This window comes from Stegostoma tigrinum, chromosome 30 (genome assembly GCF_030684315.1).
Source record: "Stegostoma tigrinum isolate sSteTig4 chromosome 30, sSteTig4.hap1, whole genome shotgun sequence".
Taxonomy (NCBI): Eukaryota; Metazoa; Chordata; class Chondrichthyes; order Orectolobiformes; family Stegostomatidae; genus Stegostoma; species Stegostoma tigrinum.
This window is the reverse complement of record NC_081383.1, coordinates 2,210,334-2,236,100: the sequence shown is the minus strand read 5'-3', so window position 1 is coordinate 2,236,100 and position 25,767 is coordinate 2,210,334. Positions and strand designations below refer to the sequence as shown.

The 25,767-nt window shown below is 46.3% G+C and overlaps 1 protein-coding gene across 2 annotated transcripts; it reads left to right on the top strand.

Moving 5' to 3' along the window:
* Window positions 1-445: 445 nt before the first annotated feature.
* LOC125465788 (microtubule-associated protein 1B) lies at window positions 446-25,566 on the top strand. 2 transcript variants are annotated; one of them, XM_059638607.1, is made up of 7 exons: window positions 446-540; window positions 10,895-10,979; window positions 14,236-14,376; window positions 14,949-17,001; window positions 18,505-18,672; window positions 19,880-20,100; window positions 21,736-25,566. In XM_059638607.1, exons 4-7 carry the CDS (start codon window positions 15,105-15,107, stop codon window positions 21,889-21,891), a joined length of 2,442 nt encoding a protein of 813 aa, XP_059494590.1. In that variant the 5' UTR covers window positions 446-540; window positions 10,895-10,979; window positions 14,236-14,376; window positions 14,949-15,104; the 3' UTR covers window positions 21,892-25,566. The 2 variants fall into 2 exon arrangements, with proteins under 2 accessions (XP_059494590.1, XP_059494589.1); XM_059638606.1 differs by having other exon boundaries at window positions 14,949-18,672.
* Window positions 25,567-25,767: the final 201 nt, after the last annotated feature.

Here is a 25,767-nt window from a genome sequence, read left to right as displayed (position 1 = left end):
AAGTGTAGCTGAGGGTGTTTGAAAGTAAAACAGAGATTAGCCAGTTGTGAAATGTTCCTGCTGCTCGAGCTGTAGCAACATTGGGATTGAGCTATCCATGTGCTTTAACAAACTGGAGGCCAGTCAGAAAAAAAATCAAAGGAAAACAGAATGCTGTTTTGGTTTTAGCTGAAGTTAAATGCAGAGGGAAGTGGTCATGTGAGTGTGTAGGCTGTGATGAGACTTGCCCAAGTAAGTGATTGAGCTGAAATGGCTACATAAGTTTGTGCTGGATGGAGTTGGTCAATAGAAGCAGCATTTCATCGTCCCTAAAGCCCAACCTATTCAACGCTAAAGGTTGACATTTCTTACAGCTCCCTGACCACTAGCTTTGAGGTATTTCTGTTAATCACATATGCACACACCTCAGCCATGCCCTCACTGCTGGTGTTTCTTCTCCAGGGATTCTCTCCTGGGACATCAATGCTGCTGCCTACAGCCTGATGAACAGCTCAAGCTTTTTGTGTCCAGACATTCTGCAACATTTCCCACAGAAGCAAAGGAGTAAGATTTGAATGTTGTTTGTTACTGTGGCTATGTGATGCTGTGAACACTGAGTGTTTTAGGGGTGATTTCTTCTGGGTAGTATAAATAATATTCTCTTGTTTTTCTTCCAGTATTGGCCCTGTGATTGTTTACAGCCGCCAGACTGGGCTGGGCCTCTGTTTAATGTTTCATCTGCAAGGCAGCTCCTTTGACAGTACAGCGCCTTTTCCAGTGCCATGTTTTGGAGCATGTGCTTTGTCACAAACAGGATCTATTATCAGTCCCTTTAGATGCCATAGAACATTACAGCACAGTACAGGCCCTTCGGCCCTAGATGGTATGACAGGTCGGCACAACAATCTGAAGCCTATCTAACCTACACTATTCCATGTACGTCCATATGCTTGTCTAATGATGCCTTAAATGTACCTAAAGTTGGCGAATCTACTACCGTTGCAGGCAAAGCGTTCCATTCCCTTACTACTGTGAGTAAAAAAAAACTACCTCTGACACCTGTCCTTTAACCATAGCTCACTGAGCTAGTCTCCTTGAGTGAGGTGTGAAGATTTTTACAGTAGCTTTTTGGATGTTCAGGGCATCAAGGTGAGGAAGTGTAGCAGTGTTGATTTGGAGGGTCAGCTGTGATCTTCTTGAGGCACCCCCTAGCTTGCTCCAGGTCCTTTCAATCTGAGCTGTCTTGAATTCCATTTTCTTAATCTCCATGCTTGCGAATCAAATACGCTGCCTAGGAATGTGATGTAGGCAAGTTCAACTGAAGCATTCAGAGGGGGATTGGTTGGTTATTTGGATAGAAATGGTGTGGAGAGATGGGAAGAAAAAGGCAAGAGATTGGCACTAGGTAATAGAACCAGCTCAGGCAAATGACCGCCTCATGCTATAACAACTGAGTCTACTCTGTGCTTTTGATGAATGTGGAGAGAGTGGTATCGTTTGTCTGCAGTGTGACTCTTGTTTGCCTGGATTATGATCTGTTTTGGGTTCCTCCTCCTCCTCCCTCTCATTTCAAAGAATGTTTTTGCCTGGCCATGAGTTTGGAGGAGTTTGTGTCAGATTCTGTCTGAGTGTTGGAGGCAGGTGTGGGGAGGAGTTTATATTGGAATCTTTGCCATCTGTAGCCATGTGTTTTGTCTGGTTTCTGGCCCAGGCCCAGACTGTCTCTCTCAGAGGTTGGGTTTAGTGATCGAGCAGTGAGCTGTGTGGTTTGACGCGGCCTGTATGAGGGGCGTGCTAACAACTGCACATAGCTCCTCTACATTGTTGTAGATAGCAGGAGTTCTTGCAAAAGCTAATACCTTGTACACAATTATAAATGTTAAATTATACCACCTTACATAATAGTATCTGATACTTGGCTGAAATTAGCAGTAAAAGATATTTTGAATAATCTGTCATTTTGGTGCATCAGTCAATAGTGTGTGAGTGAATCATTCTTTAATCTAGACTAACACCTCCCTTTATGCAATGGCATTACCATCACTGAATCTCCCATTCACCTTATCCAGAGGGTTACCATTGATTGATATGACTGGTTCAGATCAGCTTGTAATGTAGTTGCTCTCACAGCAAGTCAGAGGATGGGAATCCCTGCAACAAATAACTCGCTTCCTGAATCCCCAGAGCCTGTCCACCATCTGCAAGGCACAGATCAGACCTGTAATGGAATACTTCCTACTTGTCTGGATGGGTGCAGCTCCAATAAAATTCAAGCAGTTGACATTATCCAAGATGTAGGATTCCAGTTGATTTGCACCCTATCCACCACCTTAAATCATTTGACTCCACTTCCCCATTCCCTCCAGTACCACAAAAACAGGCAGCAGTATTTGCTATATGCACTGCAGCTGTTTTCTGAGGCTCCCATGAAAGCATCCTCTAAAGCCACAACTTCCATCAATCCTGGTAACAGTGTGGAGCTGGATGAACACAGCAGGCCAAGCAGCATCTTAGGAGCACAAAAGCTGACGTTTCAGGCCTAGACCCTTCAGAAAATCTTTTCTGATGAAGGGTCTAGGCCTGAAACATCAGCTTTTGTGCTCCTGAGATGCTGCTTGGCCTGCTGTTTATCCAGCTCCATACTTTGTTATCTCGGATTCTCCAGCATCTGCAGTTCCCATTATCTCTCCATCAATCCTGATTCCTTTTATTGTAATGTAGTCAAAAATCCTCAAACTCCCTCGCTATTAGCAGTGAAAGTGCCTTTTCCATCTGAACTGCAGAACTCCAAAACGACAGCACCCCATGACCTAGTATGATGCCAACATTCTGTGAAATATTTAAAGGGAGAGAGAGAGAGAGAGATTGGGTCATATTCCATTAACTGTGACAATGTCAAGGAAGCCAGCTGCTGGGACTATGGATTAAATATATTCCCCTGTGACATGCTGCTTTTCCATAACACTAGCAGAAGATCTGGGGAGTTCACTCATTGAGCTGCTGAATAATTATTGCTTTATCAACATCATCAAAGCAGATTGGTTATTACTTTTCTCTTTTCCAAACACACACCGCATTGCTGTGCGTGAATTAACTGTCACACACCATCAGAATAATGGCATGTATTTTTTCGGTTATACCATCAGCTGGGAAGTGCTGAGATTTCCAGAGGGCTTGCGTTTATAAATAGTGATTGTTTGGTTGTGCTGAATCTGAATGTTATTCAAGTGGTTTCTGAAACTTTTCACCATGCTCATCAGGATAAAGGCCAGAAAACCAAACATCAAACAATCACCACAATTTTATACCCAAGTTGGAAGGGATGTCGATTGGTTAGCAAAGATATGCTGGCTGATCTATTGCCATGGAGAAAGCAGCAGAGACCTACCAGCTTCCCCTGTGTCCAGATCATTGTACAGAACAGAAACTGACCCTTTGCTCCAACCAGTCCATACTGACCATATTCCCAAACTAAACTAGTCCCACTTGCCTGCATTTGGCCCATAACCCTCAACCTTTCCTATTCATGTATTTATTGAAATGTCTCTTGAATGTTGCAACTGTACCTGCATCTTGGAAGTTCATTCCACACGTGAACCACTCTTTATTTTTTTAAATAGTTGCCCCATATGTCCTAATTTTTAAATTTTTCTCCTCTCACTGGGGGTGGAGGAGGAGGAGGAGGACGACCCCTAGTTTCGAAGTCACCCCCAACTCCCTAGGGAGAAAAAGCCCTTGCTATTCAACCTGTTTGTGCCCCGTATGACTTTATAAACCTCTGCAAGGTCACCCCTTGAGCTCCTATGCTCCAGTGAAAGAAGTCCTAGCCTGTTTTTATAACTCAAACTCTCCATTCCTGGTAAATATTCTCTGAACCCTCTCCAATTTGATGATATCCTTCCTTTTGCAGGTAATGCAATTTGCAAAATTTTGAAGGGTGCAAAGTTTAAATAGAATCTTTCTTTGCAGCAAATGCACACCACCATGCCTTCCCCATCCCTCCACCCCCAAAACCAATGATATGTGCAGCTTCTAGCAAATGTCACCTAGCCATGTTAGGAGCTCCACTGATGATTGTTGGGTGTTAAAGCTGTTGGTGCACTTGGGATAGTAGGTGCTGAACAGTGTATCCAGGAGCGACACATCCTCGTCCTGTTACAAATGACCAGAGGAATTTTTTTCCCTTGATTCTCAATCTATTTCAGGATGTACAGCCTGCATACCTGATATCATGCCAATAGTGATATTCACGCACAGCATTGCTCAATTGTGTGGTAGGTAGATGGCAACATCCTTTTTAGTTGAAATTACTCTTGTACAGCTGCCTGAAATAATTCCTTAACCTGTTTAAAATGTTTTGAGATTCTTTACCTTTGCAGGGCATTTGGAAATAGCAGGAATTTTCTCTCCTGCAACCACCACCACCCACCCCCACCCCTCCACAAGTTTAACCATTGAGGCCTTGGGGCTGTTTGGAGTTTGAGATGGTGCTTGTTGGCTTGGTGGGATCTTGCAGGTAACAACTCACCACCCCAACCCAGAAATATATCCCCATTCCTTCAATATCGCTAGATCAAAATCCTGGAATTCCCTCCCTGGTAGTGTTGTGATACACCCTACGGACTGCAGTGATTCAAGAAAGCTATTCGCCTCCACCCTCTCCATGGCATTCCATGAATTTGGGCAATAAGTGCTCCCACAGCTCTTGGAGAGTGAGTTTCTAAGGAAACCCAGGATTTTGTTGTACTGCGCAATCGCTTGGAGCTCAGTTTTAATCGTTGCTTTCTCATTTGAAAGGCATCGAGAAGATTGTTCACTTTCAATTGCTGCATTATCAAATACCGCACAGCAGCAGTTGATGGAGAGCTAGTGAGTGTTATCCTGCTGAGTGACATTGTTGTGACCTGGTTGGGATGTGGGGAGAGAATCAGGCTGCGCTGAAACACAATGCTTTTGTATTTTTCTGTTAAAAGTCTTTACATTGATTGTGGTGAATCATAAAACATTTTCTGGCCTCGGTTGCCACCTGATTGAGTCCGCAGTTTGCACTATATGTTTTCTGTTTGTTTTCTTTTGTTTTTGCTTATCATTTGTCCACACGTCTGGATGCTTCCAGGTTGGTTGCTTTGGGTGGGATGTACCGCTGATCCTTCCTGATCGGTTTTATAGTGGATCCCGAGCCTCGATGTGGGGCAAGAGGGTGGGATACGAATCTCCTAAACTGTGCCAATGTTGTCCCCTCGTTGCTCAGGAATGGCCTGGGCTTGATTCTAGAACCTATGCCCCCTGGTCCCTCCCACCCCTTCTCTCCATGCCACCCCCTCCCCCTCCATCAGTTTGCCTATCAAACCGGACTGTGGAAAGTGTCAGGCCCTTTGGGGTTATTGTTAGGATATTTTTAATATCCCCTCAGTGTGGCTGTTCCCTGACATTGGGTCTAGAAGCTTGGAAAAACATCTCAAAGGCCGGTATCCTGACGCCAAGTCACCCTTGATTTACACATGCACAGTATAAGACACTGGCCCAGCTCCTAGAATGAACTGAACCCCTGAAACTCTTGTTTATATTTGTCAGCCAGGATTCTTGATTGAACCAGGTCAACAGCCCCAATGAGACCCACCTAGCCGACCTCATTCCAATGCTACAACTTTATTCCATCCTTGTACAGGTTCAGTACTTCGACATGGTGCCTCAACGGGTTTAGCATTTGCAAATCCATGGAACCAGGTTTCCCAGTGGGACCAGCATTCCTTTGGAAGACTATTTGTCTTTTCCAGTGCACTGAAGGGTGTACAGTTTTTCACAATAAAAGCCAAAAGATCTGCGGATGCTGTAAATCAGGAACAAAATCAAAGTTGCTGGAAAAGCTCAGCAGGTCTGGAAGCATCTGTGGAGGAGAAAACAGTTAATGTTTTGGCTCTGGTTCTGAGGAAGGGTCTCTGGATCCAAAGCGTTAACTCTGTTTTCGCCTCCACAGATGCTGCCAGACCTGCTGAGCTTTTCCAGCAACTTTGTTTTTGTACAGTTTTTCAATTGGAGTCAGTGTTTTCTCTGTAAACCTGTGGAGGGACCTGCACGTGGGTGAGGGTGGCCTGGAGAAGGGGTGAAGTAGATTAACGTTTGAAAACTGTCTAAATGGAGGGATTTTATTTTACTGGGTTTGAATCCTCCTGGGCAAGTGGTGTTTCGCCAGGTGTCTCTGCCTCATGGAAGGTCTCCCTCAGTAGGAACCTCTGTCCCCTGCGCGCGCGCCCGCCCCCCCCCCCCTCCCCCCCCCCCCCCTCCCATTGATTATTGTGAATGCTCATTTGGTCAATTTGTCTGAGTTGGGTTTGTCTTTGGCTGTTTACAATTGGCAATCTCTCCATGATCCAGAACATCTTTCCATCCTGCATTTGTCTAATTCTGACCTATAACATCGTGATTTTGGTCACTGCATTATCGATAGCTCATGTAGCAGTTGCTTGGACCCAAATTCTGGAATTCCCCCTCTAGAGCTTTAATTGCTGCTTTAGAAACTTAACTTTTGACCAATCTTTATCCACCTGACTTTATCTCCCAATGTGAGTCTGGCTCAGTGTTGAATTTCACACTCTCCTGTGAAGAGTTTTAAGACTTTAACTCAATTTTAAAAGGTGCTATATAAATGCAAACTGTTATTCTGCATTTTTTATTGAGTATTTTGTTTTAACACCAATCTGAGAACCACAGATGGAGTGGCTGCTGTCTCCTTACTGATTATCGCTTGACGTGAGCCCTGTTCAGTCATTTTCAACATTGAGACTTACTGTCTACCTCTGAAACAGAAGGTTATTGGTTTGAATGCTACACCAGAGACATCTGAGCAAAATTCAGACACTTCCTCCCAGTATCAGTACTCGGTGGGTGCTGCACTGTTGAAGGACCCCTCTTTCAGATGAGTAATTATGATAAGGTTTTGTCTGACTTCAGTTTGATGTAAGAGATCCTGTAGCCAGCGTTCTTGAGCAGAGTAGAGGAGCTCTATAGAAGGTTAAAGTTCAAATCTTATCTAGCAGCATGAAGACAGATTCTCTGAAGCTTACTGCATAGCCATTTGTGGGATCTTGCCATACAGTGCCATTATTTACAAGCATATACTCCTTTCTTATGCCCTCACTAACGGTCTGGGTTTGAAATTGTGTTGGTCTGGGTTCTGTCATTCATCTGTAGAGGGAGGGTGTGTTTAAGGGCTGATGTTGTGACCCCTTGTCTAAGGGGTAGAATCTCCTTGAGTTGGCAGGCCCTCTCAGATGTCATTTTTGGGGACAGCAGAGCTGGAGATCCTAACCATGATATAATCACTAAGTGGATCCTAAATAGAATCCAGGCCAAGGGTGACAATGTGGAATTTGTCACCACAGTGTGCTTGAGGTGAAATAGTGCGTAGCAATTAACTGGAACATGGAGAGAAGGAGATGCAGGATGCTCGAACAGATGGGGATCAAGTATACGTAAGACATGAAAACTGGTGTAGGGTTGGCTGTATCTGGAAATGAACTAGGGGGAGCTGTGTGCCTGGAGTTCCTACTGCAGCTCTGTCTACATCCTGTTACTGTTGAGATTAGGACTCTGCCTTGATTAAAAGATCCACTCTCTTGAGGTATTTTGAACTCTACAAAGATTCCCATACTTTTCATGCTCGTGATCACTAGTCAGATTTGAGATGTAGCTGCTCGATGTGCATTTACATTGTGATTTTTGGATACCGTTGAACACTCCCAGGACAGGGACAGCATGCCTTTAGATACAGAGTAAAGCTCCCGCTACACTGTCCCCATCAAACACTTGCAGTCATAAAATGGTTTTTTTTCCCACTCTTACCCCCAACTTGTCCTATGGAGTTATTTTTCACTTTTCAGGAGAGTTGAGTGCTATGGGACCCATTTTCTTTTCTGTTCGATCCTGACCACAGCCATTTCAAGTCAGCATATACCCAAACTACAGGTGAAAAGATGTTACTTCACTCACTGCATCTCTGGCTGATGAGTCACTTTATTTTTGAGCTGGATATTTATCACTGATATTTGTTACTATCTCCTACTGACTCTGCCGACCAATCTCTCTGTGCCTCTCCGATTCTGGCATCTTGCGTGCTGTTGACTTGCATCATTGCACCATTGGCATGCCCCCAACTGCTTGGGTGCTGGGTTCCAAATTCCCTCCCTAAACTCCTTTGCCTGCCATTCGACATGTCTCAGTGTCAAATGCAGTTTGATCTTCTTCCAATGAAGAGCGAGACCATAAGAGACGGGAACAGGCAACGGCCACTTGGTCCCTTGAGTCTGCTCTGTAATTCAATAGGATCGTGGGCTAGTCTCACGTTCTTCAGAGTCATGCAGCATGGAAACAGATCATTTGGTCCAACCAGTCCATGTCAAATATAATCCCTAACTAAACTACTCCTGGCCCTTATCCCTTGCAATCTTTCCTATTCATGTAATTATCCAAATGGCTTTTAAACATTGTAATTGGACCCACATCTACCACTTCCTCAGGAATTTCCATCCTCACTCGAACCATCTTTGTGTTTTTTTTTTAAATTGCACCTCTCGTCTTTCTTTTAAATCTCTCTCCCCTCACCTTAAAAAAATGTGCCCCCAGTCTTGAAATCCCCCACTCTAGGGAAAAGGCAGCTACCAATGTCCACTTTCCTGCCTTTTTCCCCATAACACTGAATTCCCCACACGATCAAGAATTGATCTGTCTCAGCCTTAAATGTACACCAGGACTCTGCCCCTGCTGCTGTCTGTAGCCAGGAATTAGAGACCAACCCTCAGAAGAAATTCCTCCCTATCTCAATCTTTAATTGGAGCCCCTTTATTCTGAGACTATACCCTCTGGTCCCAATCTCTCCCATGAGGGGAAGCCTCCTCTACTCTATCAAGCCCCTTAAGGATCCTGTATGCATCAATGAGATTCCTCCGTTTCAGTTCTGCATGATGCTGATGCTGATGCTGATTTCATAAATGCAGCTTGTGTTTCATCTGAGGTGCTTGTCCAATACTTTTAACAATTTACTTTTGCTGCCTCATGCACACGATCTGCTGGAGGATGCAGCTGAGTGCAAGGAGGCTGATTGGAGACTGTGCCAAGTTGTGCATGAGGAAGGAAGTGCTGTCCTTGTGTGACTTGGTAATCTGTTCCTCATTCGGGCAAGCACATTAACCTGTGATGTTTGTGCTGACGCGTGACCAAAGCTTCTGGCTGAATGGAGGCCTTTCTGGGTGCTCTGCTCACAGTTCACCTGAGTGCCTCAAGCACAACGAGTTCACATTCCAATTGGACAGTGAGAGGGGACTGGACCACCTGCTAATACTGTCACTTAATCTCCTTCTGGTCAGTGACTCTTGAAAGAATCTGAAAGGTCACATGAGCTGGGAGGCTTCCTTGCCCAGATCAGTTGTTCAGAGCTTTCAACTTCACTGTGTCTCACTCTTAATGTAGTTCCTTTAAACTCACCCTGCCCCTGTGATTAACCTTACCCTTGTGTTATATGCAGTGCCAGACCTGTCCCCACAAGTGCTGTGCCCCAGTGTTATATGCAGTGCCAGACCTGTCCCCACAAGTGCTGTGCCCCAGTGTTATATGCAGTGCCAGACCTGTCCCCACAAGTGCTGTGCCCCAGTGTTATATGCAGTGCCAGACCTGTCCCCACAAGTGCTGTGCCCCAGTGTTATATGCAGTGCCAGACCTGTCCCCACAAGTGCTGTGCCCCAGTGTTATATGCAGTGCCAGACCTGTGCCCCAGTGTTATATGCAGTGCCAGACCTGTGCCCCAGTGTTATATGCAGTGCCAGACCTGTCCCCACAAGTGCTGTGCCCCAGTGTTATATGCAGTGCCAGACCTGTGCCCCAGTGTTATATGCAGTGCCAGACCTGTGCCCCAGTGTTATATGCAGTGCCAGACCTGTGCCCCAGTGTTATATGCAGTGCCAGACCTGTGCCCCAGTGTTATATGCAGTGCCAGACCTGTGCCCCAGTGTTATATGCAGTGCCAGACCTGTGCCCCAGTGTTATATGCAGTGCCAGACCTGTGCCCCAGTGTTATATGCAGTGCCAGACCTGTGCCCCAGTGTTATATGCAGTGCCAGACCTGTGCCCCAGTGTTATATGCAGTGCCAGACCTGTGCCCCAGTGTTATATGCAGTGCCAGACCTGTGCCCCAGTGTTATATGCAGTGCCAGACCTGTGCCCCAGTGTTATATGCAGTGCCAGACCTGTGCCCCAGTGTTATATGCAGTGCCAGACCTGTGCCCCAGTGTTATATGCAGTGCCAGACCTGTGCCCCAGTGTTATATGCAGTGCCAGACCTGTGCCCCAGTGTTATATGCAGTGCCAGACCTGTGCCCCAGTGTTATATGCAGTGCCAGACCTGTGCCCCAGTGTTATATGCAGTGCCAGACCTGTGCCCCAGTGTTATATGCAGTGCCAGACCTGTGCCCCAGTGTTATATGCAGTGCCAGACCTGTGCCCCAGTGTTATATGCAGTGCCAGACCTGTGCCCCAGTGTTATATGCAGTGCCAGACCTGTGCCCCAGTGTTATATGCAGTGCCAGACCTGTGCCCCAGTGTTATATGCAGTGCCAGACCTGTGCCCCAGTGTTATATGCAGTGCCAGACCTGTGCCCCAGTGTTATATGCAGTGCCAGACCTGTGCCCCAGTGTTATATGCAGTGCCAGACCTGTGCCCCAGTGTTATATGCAGTGCCAGACCTGTGCCCCAGTGTTATATGCAGTGCCAGACCTGTGCCCCAGTGTTATATGCAGTGCCAGACCTGTGCCCCAGTGTTATATGCAGTGCCAGACCTGTGCCCCAGTGTTATATGCAGTGCCAGACGATCTGGAATCAGCAGGATTGATCTTTTATTCAGTTTGTCGTTGTTATTTCTGTCTTAGACCAAAAGATTCTCCATCACAGCGGTGAGGCATTGGAAACATTGGTGCTGATAAACCCTTCCAGTGAGTGTCTATGTGCTGAGGTGAGACATCAGATGTTTCTCTTTGACTTTGTAACCTCTGGATAAACACCCCACTGTCTTCCCTTTTTCCGAGTATATCCGGCTTTGCCCTTGCTCGCTGGTATCCTGATTTTTCTCCGTCAAATGTTGTGCTTTGTGCCTGCCACCATTGACCAGGCTGACCCATGGGTGGTTAAGCCTCGATCTGGCTACCTCCCCCCTCTTTCACCTAATGAGATGGGTGTGTTGCATATGGCCGGTCGGGTATCTGGCAGTTCATTTTATTGTTTGTTGAATTTTCAGTGTCTCTAGTTTGGTTAGCTGTCTGTGTGTGTCTGTGTGTGTCTGTGTGTGTCTGTGTGTGTCTGTGTGTGTCTGTGTGTGTCTGTGTGTGTCTGTGTGTGTCTGTGTGTGTCTGTGTGTGTCTGTGTTCCCTGCTTGAGGCTGACTCTCCAGTGCAAGGTCCTACCTTTCTGATCAGACTTCAGATTGAGGGCCTGAATCCTGGCTTGCTGTGTGTAGAGATCCTGAGGCACTGTTTCGGGGTCAAATGAAGGGAGTTCTCCCCCGTTTCATAGACAATATTTATTTGGCCCCATGTCCCTGAAATAGTGCATCTGATTGTTTTACTCGCAATGCCAAATTGACAGTGTGTGTTCCAGCCCTCACACTCAGCAAGGAGGTGATTGTAAAGTTGGCCCTTTAGATGTTGGAAAATGTTATTGCTGGGACCAAGTGAGAAGGACTAAACTGGTCTCCTCTTTTCTACCTTCTCCAAGCAATCTTTTTAACTCTGACCTACAACTTTCTCCAATTAAAAATATAGGCAACTAATCTTTTGCTTTAAGCATTAAAGAGCCAGTCAAAGGATTTCCTTGTGTAAGAGAGTTTCTGACTCTCTCATCCAGAAAACAATAATAAAGACAACATCTAGCATATGACCTCTAACGCAGTTAGTTGCGTCATCTCTAATACAAAGGGTTTCCTTGAGGTATAAAGGTTTAATGTGAGATCACTTGGTTAGTAAATGTGGCAGTTATCACCAGTTCTTTGATAACAAAATGTGAGGCTGGATGAACACAGCAGGCCAAGCAGCATCTCAGGAGCACAAAAGCTGACGTTTCGGGCCTAGACCCTTCATCAGAGAGGGGGTGGGGGGAGGGAACTGGAATAAATAGGGAGAGAGGGGGAGGCGGACCGAAGATGGAGAGTAAAGAAGATAGGTGGAGAAGGTGTGGGTGGGGAGGTAGGGAGGGGATAGGTCAGTCCAGGGAAGACGGACAGGTCAAGGAGGTGGGATGAGGTTAGTAGGTAGCTGGGGGTGCGGCTTGGGGTGGGAGGAAGGGATGGGTGAGAGGAAGAACCGGTTAGGGAGGCAGAGACAGGTTGGACTGGTTTTGGGATGCAGTGGGTGGGGGGGAAGAGCTGGGCTGGTTGTGTGGTGCAGTGGGGGGAGGGGATGAACTGGGCTGGTTTAGGGATGCAGTGGGGGAAGGGGAGATTTTGAAACTGGTGAAGTCCACATTGATACCATATGGCTGCAGGGTTCCCAGGCGGAATATGAGTTGCTGTTCCTGCAACCTTCGGGTGGCATCATTGTGGCAGTGCAGGAGGCCCATGATGGACATGTCATCAAGAGAATGGGAGGGGGAGTGGAAATGGTTTGCGACTGGGAGGTGCAGTTGTTTGTTGCGAACTGAGCGGAGGTGTTCTGCAAAGCGGTCCCCAAGCCTCCGCTTGGTTTCCCCAATGTAGAGAAAGCCGCACCGGGTACAGTGGATGCAGTATACCACATTGGCAGATGTGCAGGTGAACCTCTGCTTAATGTGGAATGTCATCTTGGGGCCTGGGATGGGGGTGAGGGAGGAGGTGTGGGGACAAGTGTAGCATTTCCTGCGGTTGCAGGGGAAGGTGCCGGGTGTGGTGGGGTTGGAGGGCAGTGTGGAGCGAACAAGGGAGTCACGGAGAGAGTGGTCTCTCCGGAAAGCAGACAGGGGTGGGGATGGAAAAATGTCTTGGGTGGTGGGGTCGGATTGTAAATGGCGGAAGTGTCGGAGGATAATGCGTTGTATCCGGAGGTTGGTAGGGTGGTGTGTGAGAACGAGGGGGATCCTCTTGGGGCGGTTGTGGCGGGGGCGACAACTGACAACTGCACCTCCCAGTCGCAAACCATTTCCACTCCCCCTCCCATTCTCTTGATGACATGTCCATCATGGGCCTCCTGCACTGCCACAATGATGCCACCCGAAGGTTGCAGGAACAGCAACTCATATTCCGCCTGGGAACCCTGCAGCCATATGGTATCAATGTGGACTTCACCAGTTTCAAAATCTCCCCTTCCCCCCACTGCATCCCTAAACCAGCCCAGTTCATCCCCTCCCCCCACTGCACCACACAACCAGCCCAGCTCTTCCCCCCCACCCACTGCATCCCAAAACCAGTCCAACCTGTCTCTGCCTCCCTAACCGGTTCTTCCTCTCACCCATCCCTTCCTCCCACCCCAAGCCGCACCCCCAGCTACCTACTAACCTCATCCCACCTCCTTGACCTGTCCGTCTTCCCTGGACTGACCTATCCCCTCCCTACCTCCCCACCCACACCTTCTCCACCTATCTTCTTTACTCTCCATCTTCGGTCCGCCTCCCCCTCTCTCCCTATTTATTCCAGTTCCCTCTCCCCATCCCCCTCTCTGATGAAGGGTCTAGGCCCGAAACGTCAGCTTTTGTGCTCCTGAGATGCTGCTTGGCCTGCTGTGTTCATCCAGCCTCACATTTTGTTATCTTGGAATCTCCAGCATCTGCAGTTCCCATTATCTCATCACCAGTTCTTTGTTCTCTTCCTTTCCCATCAGTGCTGTCACTCAAGTGCATTTTCTTCAGTAGAGCCTTCTTCACTTGTGTTGCGTTCTATAGTCTTAAATCCTGGTCTGCCAAAACAACATGCTTTGAAAGTGTTTGGAATCATATCAAATCATTTCGGTCCCTGAAAGTCCTGTGTATTAATCTGGCTGAAGGAATCACAAGATCAATAGCTTACATTTTATGGCATTGTGACACGAAGTAAATTATTTTAATTGCACCAGTTCTTTTTATTAGTGGATGCTCTTAAAGTTGCACTTGTGGCTGTGATGCCAGTTGTCGCTGGGGTAGTTTGGCCCCACCCCAGTAGTCCATTTTAAACTCAGGAGGCGGCAATAATCCAGCACCTTGTGTTAATGCAAAGAAAAATCAGCTACTTGGACCTGTGGCTGACTTCTATGTTTCCATTTCTGTTATAGGTCCAGACTCTGATTGCCGCACCATCAAGACACAAGCTCCTGGTGTTGGCTGGGCCACACCTGGAGGAATCTGGTGACCTCCTCTTACAGAAAGGATTATTCACGTTCCAAGATTTCATCCAGATCTTCACAGACAAGGAGGTTGTCTCTGACAGTGCTGCATCTCTGCTTTCACTGTTAACTGTGCCCCTGCTTCACTGTCTAGAAATCTGATTTCAAAGTTGAATTGCATCTTTTGTTCGTGTGGGCTGCTGGTCTTCCTTCTAGCCACTTCCAACTGTAGTCTACTGTAATGTCATGTTGCACCTGTCCTAGGACAGTTTCGGGGGAACTTTGCTTTGTGTTTACTTTCCGTTTGAGTGGAGGGAGGTTTACGCTGTATTTAACCCCAAGCTCCCCAGGACAGGAATGTTTGGCTGTGAAGTGTAGAAGGTGTTTTACATTCAATTTAAAAACATGGAGGAAGCTTTAATTTTGGTTTAAAAGTATTACTGTGTATCTGACTTTGTTCTGTTCTTGTTCTGGGAGTGTTTGGGGTGGGAGAACAATGAATTTGAGGAAGAGAAATTTGAAATTGTCTGCAAGCAGGTGATGGGTTAATGGAAGCTTCTGCAAGTTGGGACCCAGGTGTCAGGGATTTTGGTTGAGCTGAAATTTCTGAAATTAAGAATAAGGTGTTGAGTTAATGTGATGGCATTCTGCTTTTCTCTTAGATCGGAGAACTGTTGAGCTTCACACATCCTGCTGACAAGGCCAGCCTTGTTCTGGCCTGCCCTGACTTGGGAGAATGGAAGAAGTCGAACCTGGAGAAGCACAGTCTCCAGGACTTCATCAAGATCAGGCTGAACCCTCCAATCACACTGCCAGAGATGGAAGGGCTGCAGGAATTCCTGGAGTATCTCTCGGAGACGATGGAGGCACCCTCCCCCTTTGACCTACTGGAGCCCCCGGCCACCGTGGGCTTCCTAAAGCTCTCCAAACCCTGCTGCTACATCTTTCCCGGAGGTCGAGGGGACTCTGCGTTCTTTGCGGTCAATGGCTTCAATATTCTGGTGGATGGAGGATCGGATCAGAAATCCTCATTTTGGAAATTAGTTCGCCACCTCGACCGGATTGACGCTGTCCTGTTAACTCACATTGGGACTGACAACCTGCCTGGTATCAACAGTCTGTTGCACAGGAAGCTGGCAGAGCTGGATGATGACCAGTCTCTCGGCTCTGAATTGAACAATGACTGGACGAAACATCTTATTTCTCCAGAGATTGGAGTCATGTTTCTCAACGCACCCAAGAAGCTACAACATGTTGAGAGAAACAATATGAGGAGAAGCATTGATGAGGTTAGTGTGACACTTCAGTATTTGGACCTGTTGCATATTAACCCAGTGCCACTCTGTAGAACTGCTGGCAATTCTTTAGAACCTCTAATTCTCTTTCAAAAGTTGGGAGTTGGACGACTGGAGATGTATGTCCTGAATCCACTTGAAGGGAGTAAGGACCTGAGCTATTTGATGCAACAGTGGGCAGGCAATGGTAGTCCAAAAGGAGGGAATGTTCCACTTCAGTGCCAGGTTTCCATTTGTGCCCTCATTGTTTGGCACCCAGCAAGTCGGGTCGAGAAGATAATTCGGGTGCTGTTTCCTGGTTGCACTCCTCAGAACAAGATCCTGGAGGGACTGGAAAAAGTGAAGCACCTGGATTTCCTGAAGCAGCCTTTGGCCACCCAGAGCGAGCTGGAGGCTCGGCAGAAAGACAAAGGCCCAAAGCCCAAACGGGCCGAAAGTCGGGAGAGTCTCCACAGCCTCAGCAAAGGGTCGAGTGGTAAGGGAGGTCGTGACCCAGAGGCTGGCCTGGTCGGATCACGGCTGGGGTCAGCCAAACCCCGGGTAGAGAGGAAGGACAAATCTGGGAAAACTAAGGCTGACACAGCAACCTCCAGTGAGGGAGCAAAAGAATCTCGCCCCAATATGTCAGCAGAGCCGAGGGCTAGAGAGCAAGTTGGGGACAAACTGAAAACCGCCACCCAACCTAAACCATCCAAGGAAAAGCTACAGAAGAAAGAGGCCAAGCCAATGAAACTAGAAGAGAATAAGGATGTAAAAGTCTCCAAAAGAGAAGAAAGGAAGGATTCAGAGGAAAAGAAGCTGGTGAGAAAAGAGATATCAAAACAACTTAAAAAGGTGGAGCCTAAAAAAGACGAAAAGACAGGAGCCAAAGCCCCCATGAAAAAAATGTCCTCAGTTTCTTCTGACAGCAGAAAGTCTTCAGCAAAGAGCAACATGCCAAGCAAAGAGACCAAGAAAGATCTACATACTTCTGCAAAAGGGGGCCTCAAAACCAAACCAAAGCTTCAGAATAAGGAGACTGCAGCAGATTGCACACGAGTTGCAGGCAGCTTATCCCTGACTGAGAGGGGTCCCGAGCTGTCTACTTCCAGGATGTCCACTCCTGAGGATGTGACAGCCGATTTTGAACATCTCGAACCAGCTGAGCAAGAGGTAGAGGCACGAGGTGCGGAGACTGGGTCAGAAGGGAATGAGGGGAAGGTGGTCATACCAGATGAAACCTCACCTGATGAGGGCTTCACTACGATGGAGAATGAAAGTGAGCTGGAGTCTTCTCCCCAAGATGATGGCCAGCTTGTCAACACTGCCACCCCTGAAAGTGAGGAACCAGCTGTCTTAGAGTTCAAGCCACACGATGGAGGCAAGAGTACAGAAGAGAAACAGGAAGCCAGAGGTGACGCAGAGGCTGAATCTGATCAAGGTATGATTAGAATTAATCATATTAATGGTCTGATCTGTGATACTGAAAATGAAGATGGTTTTGAGATGGAAAGTCCTGATAAATTCAGATATCTTGATGAAAAGTTAAGCCCTAGTAGGAATATGGCAGCCCTTTCACCTCTTCCTAAAACCCCACGGAGTGATCGTAGTGTTAACTTTGATCTAACACCAACTGAGCTTGGGCCACTAGAGGAAATTAAAGGCCAGATATCAGTCAACACCCAGGAGACTCTGGAGGACCAGTGTGCAAGCTCTGAGGAGAAGACCTTGGAAATGGTCTCTCCTCCAGGATCGGGCCCTGCCAGTGCTGGCCATACCCCATTCCATCAATCACCCATTGATGAGATCATTCCCAGAGGTGAAGATGGCTTAATTGAGAGAGTTTCCAGCCTTCTCAGTGAGGAGACCCAATTGAACAATGCTTGTAACAAGCTTTTAGATGAAGGACCCCAGTCAAATGTGCGACCACCTTTTGAAAACGCCAGTGCTCCACTGGATAGACATACTGGCTTCCTGAGCTTAAGTCCATTCAAGGAAGTAGTCCCTGATGTTTCGCTGACTCTGACCACCCCCTCATTGCCAGCTGAGGTTGGTTCTCCTCATTCCACAGAAGTTGATGAGTCTTTGTCAGTCTCCTTTGAACAAGTTCTGCCACCTGTCAGTGAAGCTCTGGCCTCTCCAAGAGAGCATAACCAGAGGGGACCTTTCAATGGTCTTTCTCCTGAACATGAAACCTTCTCAGCAAAGGGTGACCCTCCTGGCATGAGCCTGCCCTTGAAGTCATTGCAAGATCCATTCCGGGCTCCAAAGGTGCCACTGGGCAGTGCCTCGGATGGTGATGGTGTGTTAACTCACGGCGATGGAATTGATGGGCATTTGCCATGTGTGATGGCTCTGCCCTCTGAGTCTCCTCATGATGTTGACTTGTGCCTTGTATCACCCTGTGAATTTAAGCACCCAAAGACTGAACTCTCGCCCTCCTTCATCAACCCCAGCCCACGGGAGTTATCAGACGAAAGTGACCTTTCCCAGGAATTTGCCAAGCCGGTTGGCCAAAGGAGAGGTCACAGGTCTCCCTCCAGTCGAAAGGCAGCACTGGATGAAAGGACCCCAACCTCTGCCAGTGAGTCCCTTCCAACCATTTCAGTTTCTGATGCCCAGCCTGGGACTGAGGACTGCCCGTCCATCACTGCAGATGGTGGCATTGACTCTGAGGAAGAATCTGAGATCCTTCCTGCCGACAGGTCTCATTCTCCTGTGTCTTCAAGACCATGTGACCCTCTGCCTGCCCCGATGAAAGACCCTCACCCACCCCCACCCCAACCTGGTATCTGTATGGTAGACCCTGAAGTACTGACACACAACTCTACCAAAGATGCCAGAGAGAGGGCGAAAGGCAAAAAATTGGGTTCAAAGCCGACTTTGGGCTCTGCAGCAAGGAAAACTGAAAACACTAAACAATCGACTCTCTCCAAACCAAAAGGTCACCATCTGACGCCCAAAGAGTTGGATAAGATGGCCACGGGCAGTAAGAACAATGAACCAGCCAAGGTTTCCAGAGTAAGTTCCAACCAGTCAATAAATTTGGAGGAGAAGAAGGGAAAGAATCTTCAAACTACAAGTTCCAAACCTCCTCGCAACATGGTGACAGGTCAGTTACATAATGTGCATAAGACTGTATTCTTGTCAGATGCGGGGCCAGAAAGGAGCTGTCAGCACTTCAGGAGAACTTCTCCTAAAACATTACTGTGGGATTGAGTTGTCTGTAGATCACTGAAGTGTCATGGTCTTTGTACAAAAAAAGCCAGTATGAATGGAATGCAGACTTTCCAGCTATTGGGTTAGAGACTGAAAGGTTTTGGAGCTTCTGCCTCTGTTACACAGGGTCCAGATTAGAGCAGCCCACAGTCAGGCTAGGTATCTGTTCTGGTTCTTTCCTCAGTAATAGGTTGATTTTTGAAGGTGTGCAATGCTGACTCATTTTCAAAGAGTTAGATTACAAAGAAAGATCACATTAAACAAGGCTGGGGGTAATATTTGCTGGAGATTTTCCTAGGATCTTGAAAAGGATAAGTTTCACTGGACAGGGGGACCATTTCCCCCCTCCTTCTTCTCTTTCTCCCCCCCCCCCCCCCCCCCCCCCAAAAACCACCTCGGGCAGGGTGGCAGGACAAAGATATAACCTCTTAAGGCCTGAGCCACGCCATTAGTCAAGGAAAGGCTAATAGAATTGTGGGATTACTTTAAAAGTAGACAAGAAATGCTAGCTCAAAGATCAATGTTTAAATGATTATATTTCTGCTCAACTAAGGGCATAAAAGGATATGAAGTTGTCAGTAGGTGGCAGTCTTAGATTCAACACACGCCAAATAGCTGCCTACTGTTGGTGCGCTCAGTGTCTCCATTTTCTTTCTGATTTCTGCCTTTCTTGAGGGTATCTGTCTGGTTCTGAAGAATCCCATATTCTGTGACAGTAGCTCATCACCATTGCTGGGCTGACTTGGTTTGTTTCGGACTTGTTGCTCAGTGGCTAACACTCGCGCTCAAGTTATATGGGATTTGAAAGTTGACATGCCTGATGCTTGCTTTTGAGGTGATGTGGTCAAGACTCGGGCACTTGTTTGCAGGTGAGAGGGCGTCTCTGCCCACATCAGGGCACCCAGGAGTAGGGAGGGACAAATGTCATTTTCCCAAAGTGGCTAATCCATGTTCATCCATGGAAGGGAATTTTTGTTCCATAACACTACTTATTGTTGGTCATGGTATTTCCTGAATGATCTGATCGAGGCTCTTTTTGACAGCATCTCCAAGCTCAAGGAGCGAGAAATCCTACTCAGTCCAAGTTGTTGCTGTTGCAGGTGCAGTGAGCAAGGCTCCTTCTGCAGGATCCCCTGTTTACGTTGATCTCGCCTACATTCCCAACAACCACAGTGCTAGAACAATCGATGCCGACTTTTTTAAACGGCTGAGATCCTCAATCTACGTCATAAGTGGAGATGATCCCCAGAAGGAGGGGGCGATGAGGAACATTCTGGACTGTCTCCTGGAAGGCAAAGCCGTGTGGGGGGATAATATCCAGGTGAGGGAATTTTCCTTTGTGCAATTGTCATAAATCTGCCAGTATCCCGCTGCTCCAGATCCTACAATCATCCGGGATATCTGCTTTCACTTTAACTTGGCTGTCTGTGCATTCCTTTATTTTTCTTCTTATTTATCAGCCCAAGGTTCTGGAATTCTCCCTTAAGCCCTCTGGCTCTTCTCTCATTCCAGGAATCTCCTTAGAACCTACCTGTTTGTCCAAACCTTTGGTCATTCAACCCTGACTTAATGTCCCCATGTTTGGAAAGATGGTGATTGTTGTGTGTAGTGGTAATGTCATTGGGCTAGTAATCAGTCTCAGGCTCATGTTCTGGGGACATGGCTTCAAATCACAACACAGCAGTTAGTGAAATTTAAGTTCAAAACTAGATCTGGAACCTAAAGCTAATTTTGGTAACTAGGGCAATATTGTTGGTTATTTAAAAACCCATCCAGTCCCTTGCAGCCTTTTGGGGAAGGAAATCTGCTGTTTATACCCAGCCTGGCCTCTGTGTGAATCAGGAGCTGCAGCAATGTGGATGACTATTAACTGCCCTCTGAAATGGCCTAGAGAGCCACTTGGTTGAAGGGCAACTAGGGTTAGGCAACAAATGCTGTTCTTGCCATGAATGCCCACATCCCATAGAGAAGTAAAGGTTGGGGGGGGGGGGGGGGTGGTGGGGGAGAAAGGATGGCTCGATTTTTGTTTTAATTCCTTCTAATTCAGTCATATCATGAAAAAATAAAAGATCTATTTAATGGGATGTGGGTAGTTACTGGCAGTGATGTTCGAACCGTCCCTAATTGCCCATGTGAAGGTTATAGTGGTGAGCTGCTGCCTTGATTCACTGCAGTCCGGCTTTTGCAGATTGTGATGTTAGGGAGGTGCTGTATCTCAGATGAAGCATCAGACTGAGATCTTGCCCACCTTTTTGGGTGAATGGAACAGATCCCAGGCTGCTTTTAAGAACAACGCAGGAGGTCACTGCAGGCTTGTGGCCAATGTCTATTTCCCCACACTGCTGAAAGCCGACTGGTCTGGTCATGATGCTGTTTGTGGCCGACCTTTACTGAAAATTGCTTTATTTCTTACAGCATAGCCAGCCCTTCCAAATATTTCCTTTTGGGTCATCCTGAGGTCACAATATGCTATTAGAATACAGGTTTTCTTTTTACAAGGAACTTCAGGGAGCTTGGTAACGGTTCTAATGTAGTGTCACTCGACCCAAAACATTAACTCTGATTTCTCTCCACAGATGCTGCCAGATCTGCTGAGCTTTTGTAGTTTTTGGTAACCTCCCACCTTGGCACTTTGAACTGTGTTTTTCTTCCTACTATAACTTTGTTCTGCTTTTTCAACACTGCTGGGGTTAAGTAACAGGAAGAATTTATTTTAAAGTATCTGGAAGTGGCCATGAAGCCAGACAGACATGTTCCTTTTTCGCAGAATGAGCCGTGATGCCGATGAGCCACCATGTCTTCAGAATAACCTGCCCTTCACTCTCCAGGTGATACTTCAAGGTCTCGAGTCCCAATTTTGTCCTTCCTCAAAAGTTCCACAGGGTTCTTTTGAAGCTCTAGCAAGTTCCTTGCTGGCGTGCTCAAGTCATGTGATCCTGTACTGTTTTATTTGCAGGTCACCATAATCCCAACCTTTGAATCTCCAATCATGCATGAGTGGTACCAGGAGACCCATGAGAGGCAGCAGTCAGTGAACATCACAGTGCTGGGGAGCAACAGCACCGTTGTCATGCAAGAAGAGACCTTTCCAGCCTGCAAAGTGGAATTCTGATCGGGTGTTTGTTCACCAAACAACTTTTTTATGCGCTTTTTTGTTGTGCGCAGGGAGTCGTAGCCCTTTTTTTTTTGGATTAATCCCACCCTCTAATAGGCAAAATTATTGATCCTTCTCTGGAGTGTTTCTGGTGATGCTTCAAGTAATGCACATTGATCCCCCCCCCCCAACCCAACTCCAAATTTCTCCCAGTTCATGTGATGCTTCAAACATTGCACGACCATCTCAGACCCAGGATCCCCTTGAGCACTAGTGAACTGGGTGAAGGGCTGAGCTGTGACAATGGGGGAGGGCAAGAGCCCACTGGGACCAAGAGGTTAGAATGGTATCTGGTGGCCACCAAATACTTTTGGAATGAGGGCCACTTGTTTTCCTTTTGTATGCAAATAGACGACAGGGTTTTTAGTCTTGTTCACTGTGCAAATCACTTGGCATAAAGGAGAGCAGCGCTCTGGGGATAAGCAGTCATTGACTGCTCTGGAGCTGGCTTGGTGCTCCCCATGGTCTTTAGAGCGGCAGCTTGGCTCGTGAACTTTTTAATTCCAGCCTGTGCTTGTGGATGTTCTATCACCGATTTATAAGTGAGTGAAGTCTCTGGTTTATGGTGGGTTTTCTCAACCAGTCACAGTTTCAATTAGAATTAGAGGGGATAAATAAACACCTCCCCTAGGTGCCCAGACCCTTTTCAGTAGGAACCTTGGAGTTAACATTCACACTGGAAACACACTGTTCCCACTAGAAGTCTAGCCTCCTGGGATATGGGCTCCATCAGCGCTGACTTGCCGCTAGCATTTGAACCAAATGATCCATCCTTCATGGCGGTCTGATGTGTCAGCAGGCAAATTGACCTGGATGACTCAGTAATTAGGCTGTTTTAGACTCCTGTCCAGTTATCATCTCCTGGACTGGACCTTGTAAACTGTCCCAGTGATAGACTCATCTCTGCCAGGCCTTGATTTAGACCTGACTGACAAATTAAACTCAATGCTGGCTGCTTTCACAAATGAGTAAGGGCCAAGCTACTTTTGCTAATCATTGTTTTTCTCAGCCACCTTCCATTTCCAGGAAGGATGGTGACTGAAGGCAATAGCATGGGGAAAATCTTGTATTACCCGGTTCTGGTTTAGTTGTGCAGCTATAAACATCCTGCCCTGGTTGTGCATATCTTTGTCAAGTTTCTCTTTGATCCAATGTTAAACGCTCACCAATGCACCCAAAGACATACAATCAGCTGAGATCAGCCAAAGACCATGGTCTTATCCAGAAGAAGTTCTTGAGAGTCTTTGGTTGAAACCAGGGTTGAAGAGGGACGTCACGATAGGAGTTCCTTGTTGCCCAGCAGATTGAGTCTGCTTTTTTTTTGGGTGCCTGTATACACATCGCTTTCAGAGTGAGGAAAAACAATTTACCCTGTTAAATCACTGCTTCAAGAATGTTCCACTATAAACAGGAGGAGCTTTGATACCTCAGTATAAAACATATTCTGCATGTTAATCAACTTCAATTGTATTGTGGGTGAGGGTAATATTTTTATTTATTTGTGGGATGTGAACATGCTCACCCAGTCAACATTTATTGCTCATCCCTAATAGCCTCTGAGGAAGTTGTGATGATCTGAGCGAAGGTGGATGGTATTTTGCTTTCTCCCTCCTGAATAACAGCTGAAGACTATCGCAGGCTTTGCAAACTGCAACAAAGTGGGAGTGGAGGAGATATTGATTTTAAATTTGAGTCAGACTTGATAACATCACCTAAATTATCTTGGACTCAAACCCATCATCAGTATGATAGGAAGCACAGGAGAGAATTGAAGTAATGACAGTTTTGTGTGGTCTTAGCTTTCAACTGTGAAACACATGACTTCTGTTCCTTCCCCCATGTGACAGGGCTGCTGTGTCCTGCAAATGACTCAATGACTCTAATGTCACATTAGTACTACTATTGGCAGACAATTGAATTACTGCTTTGGTGAATTGTTCTTATTAGTAAGAGTTTTGTTTCTCAGTTATTCACGGTGACGTGAGAATGTGAACAGGTTATGGCCTGGTGAAGCCTTGTTCAGTGTGGAGATCTCAGCTGTGAGACTTAGTTTATCTGGAAAGAGTAGATGCAGAATACAGTGTCTTCATGTTGACTCCTTGACAGAGGGCCTTCTCATTGGGCCAGTGATACCATCTCCATCCAGCAATGTCTCAATCAGTCTAATCCTGGTAATGGCAGCTTGGCCATTCTAGCCAGGCACTGACAGTCAACAGACACCTACTTGTGACTTGAATGATAGATGGGAAAGTAGATTAAAGAGCAGGCGGATGTATTTGAAGGCGAGTGTAAAATGCTATACTGTTAAGGGTTAAGGGGTGAAAATGATGATTATGTTCTAATGCTGACAGGGGCCAAACTCTACTTAGAAGATCAGATTGTGGGTGGTGTTCAAAGCTTTCAAATTGTCTGAACTGCAGCTTCATATTAAGTTTTTTTTGATCTAGACAAACAGCCTTTTGGTTGTTGAGAGGAAAGTAGGTGGAGGGACAAGTGAAATCAAAACCAGGAAGCATCAATCCTCCTATGTTTAATACAGATCTGCCATAAAAACCACTTTCTCCTTCTCCACTGTCTCCTTGGAGTGTGGACTGCAAGGCTAGACCTGTTCTCAGCCCTCCCTATAGGGTCTGTCTTTCCCCTCCTGGGGTATTGGGCAACATGGGATGTGCTCTCTGTTTACATGGAGAACAATAGCAGTTCAAATTTTAATAATATTGTGCCCTGAAATCAACTAATTTAACCCTGTACACTCCGTTGAGTGCATAGAGAGCTCATGACACACAAGCATGTAACTGAAAAGCTGCAATTTTAGTCCAGTTATTTATTCTCAATTTAATATATAAGCTTTTGGTTATGGTTTACACTTTAATTGCTGCCTTATCTGAGCAGTGTTGTTTTGTCAAACTTTTCATTACATTTTTTTTAATGTGAGGTTTAATCAGTATTAAACACTAATTGGTGAATTATTTTAAAGGTTAATTCAATGGAGGATGCAAATGTTTGTCCTGATTTATGCATTTCATTGAGAATTGTACTGTAGTCCTGAACATGTATGTGAAACTTTCCATAACTGCTGTCTGTGCCATACATTGACAGGATATCATGTATTTTAAACGGTAGTGTGTTTACACATCAGTAGGTGGGGATAATGCCTATCTCTGAATCGATAAGAGGTGCTATCAACCAACCTTGTTAACAGTATGGGTGTTTGGTTGATTTTAGCCTAAAATAATAGAAAATGCAAGGTTTCTCCCCATACAGAGTGGTGATTGATTCGATCCTCCATTGTAGATGCTGGGGGAGCTCATACAACTTAACTCTTAACCCCTCCCCCACTCCATTCATAAGCACTCGTATTTATACTGTTAATTTGGTTCACTGGTAAGGGGAGGGCTTGCAGGGGATGGGTGTGCTGTGCCTCATTTGGGGAGGGAGCCTCTCTTCAGTGTTTCACTTTAAATGGGGAGGTGTCTGCATGGAATTGCTTAAGTCACTTCCCTGTTACTGTGCAGAAGCCCAGGCTGCTTGTGTGTATGTGCACAGACTGATCTATCCGTTGGCACTACTGTTTTAAAAAAAAAGTCTGGCTTTATGATGAAATTGAACAATAAAGTTAATTAAAGGATCTGATTTTCCTTGTTGTGCACTTTCTTTTTCCAGATCCCATACAACCAAACTATTGACCATCCCAACTTCTAAGGAAAGAACTGCTCTGTCCTTAATCAAATTCTTTCAAAGTCCTCTGATCCTTAGCAGATACACAACCACTTTCCCCTCATCTGTTCATGGGATGTGGTTGTACTTGCATTTATTACCCATCCCATTGCCCTG

Coding starts and splice junctions, on each gene's coding strand:
- LOC125465788 (XM_059638606.1), top strand. CDS start 15,105: ATGGAAGGGCTGCAGGAATTCCTGGAGTATCTCTCGGAGACGATGGAG. Junction 18,673..19,879: donor TCCTCGCAACATGGTGACAG/GTCAGTTACATA, acceptor TTGCTGTTGCAG/GTGCAGTGAGCAAGGCTCCT. Junction 20,101..21,735: donor TGTGGGGGGATAATATCCAG/GTGAGGGAATTT, acceptor TTTTATTTGCAG/GTCACCATAATCCCAACCTT.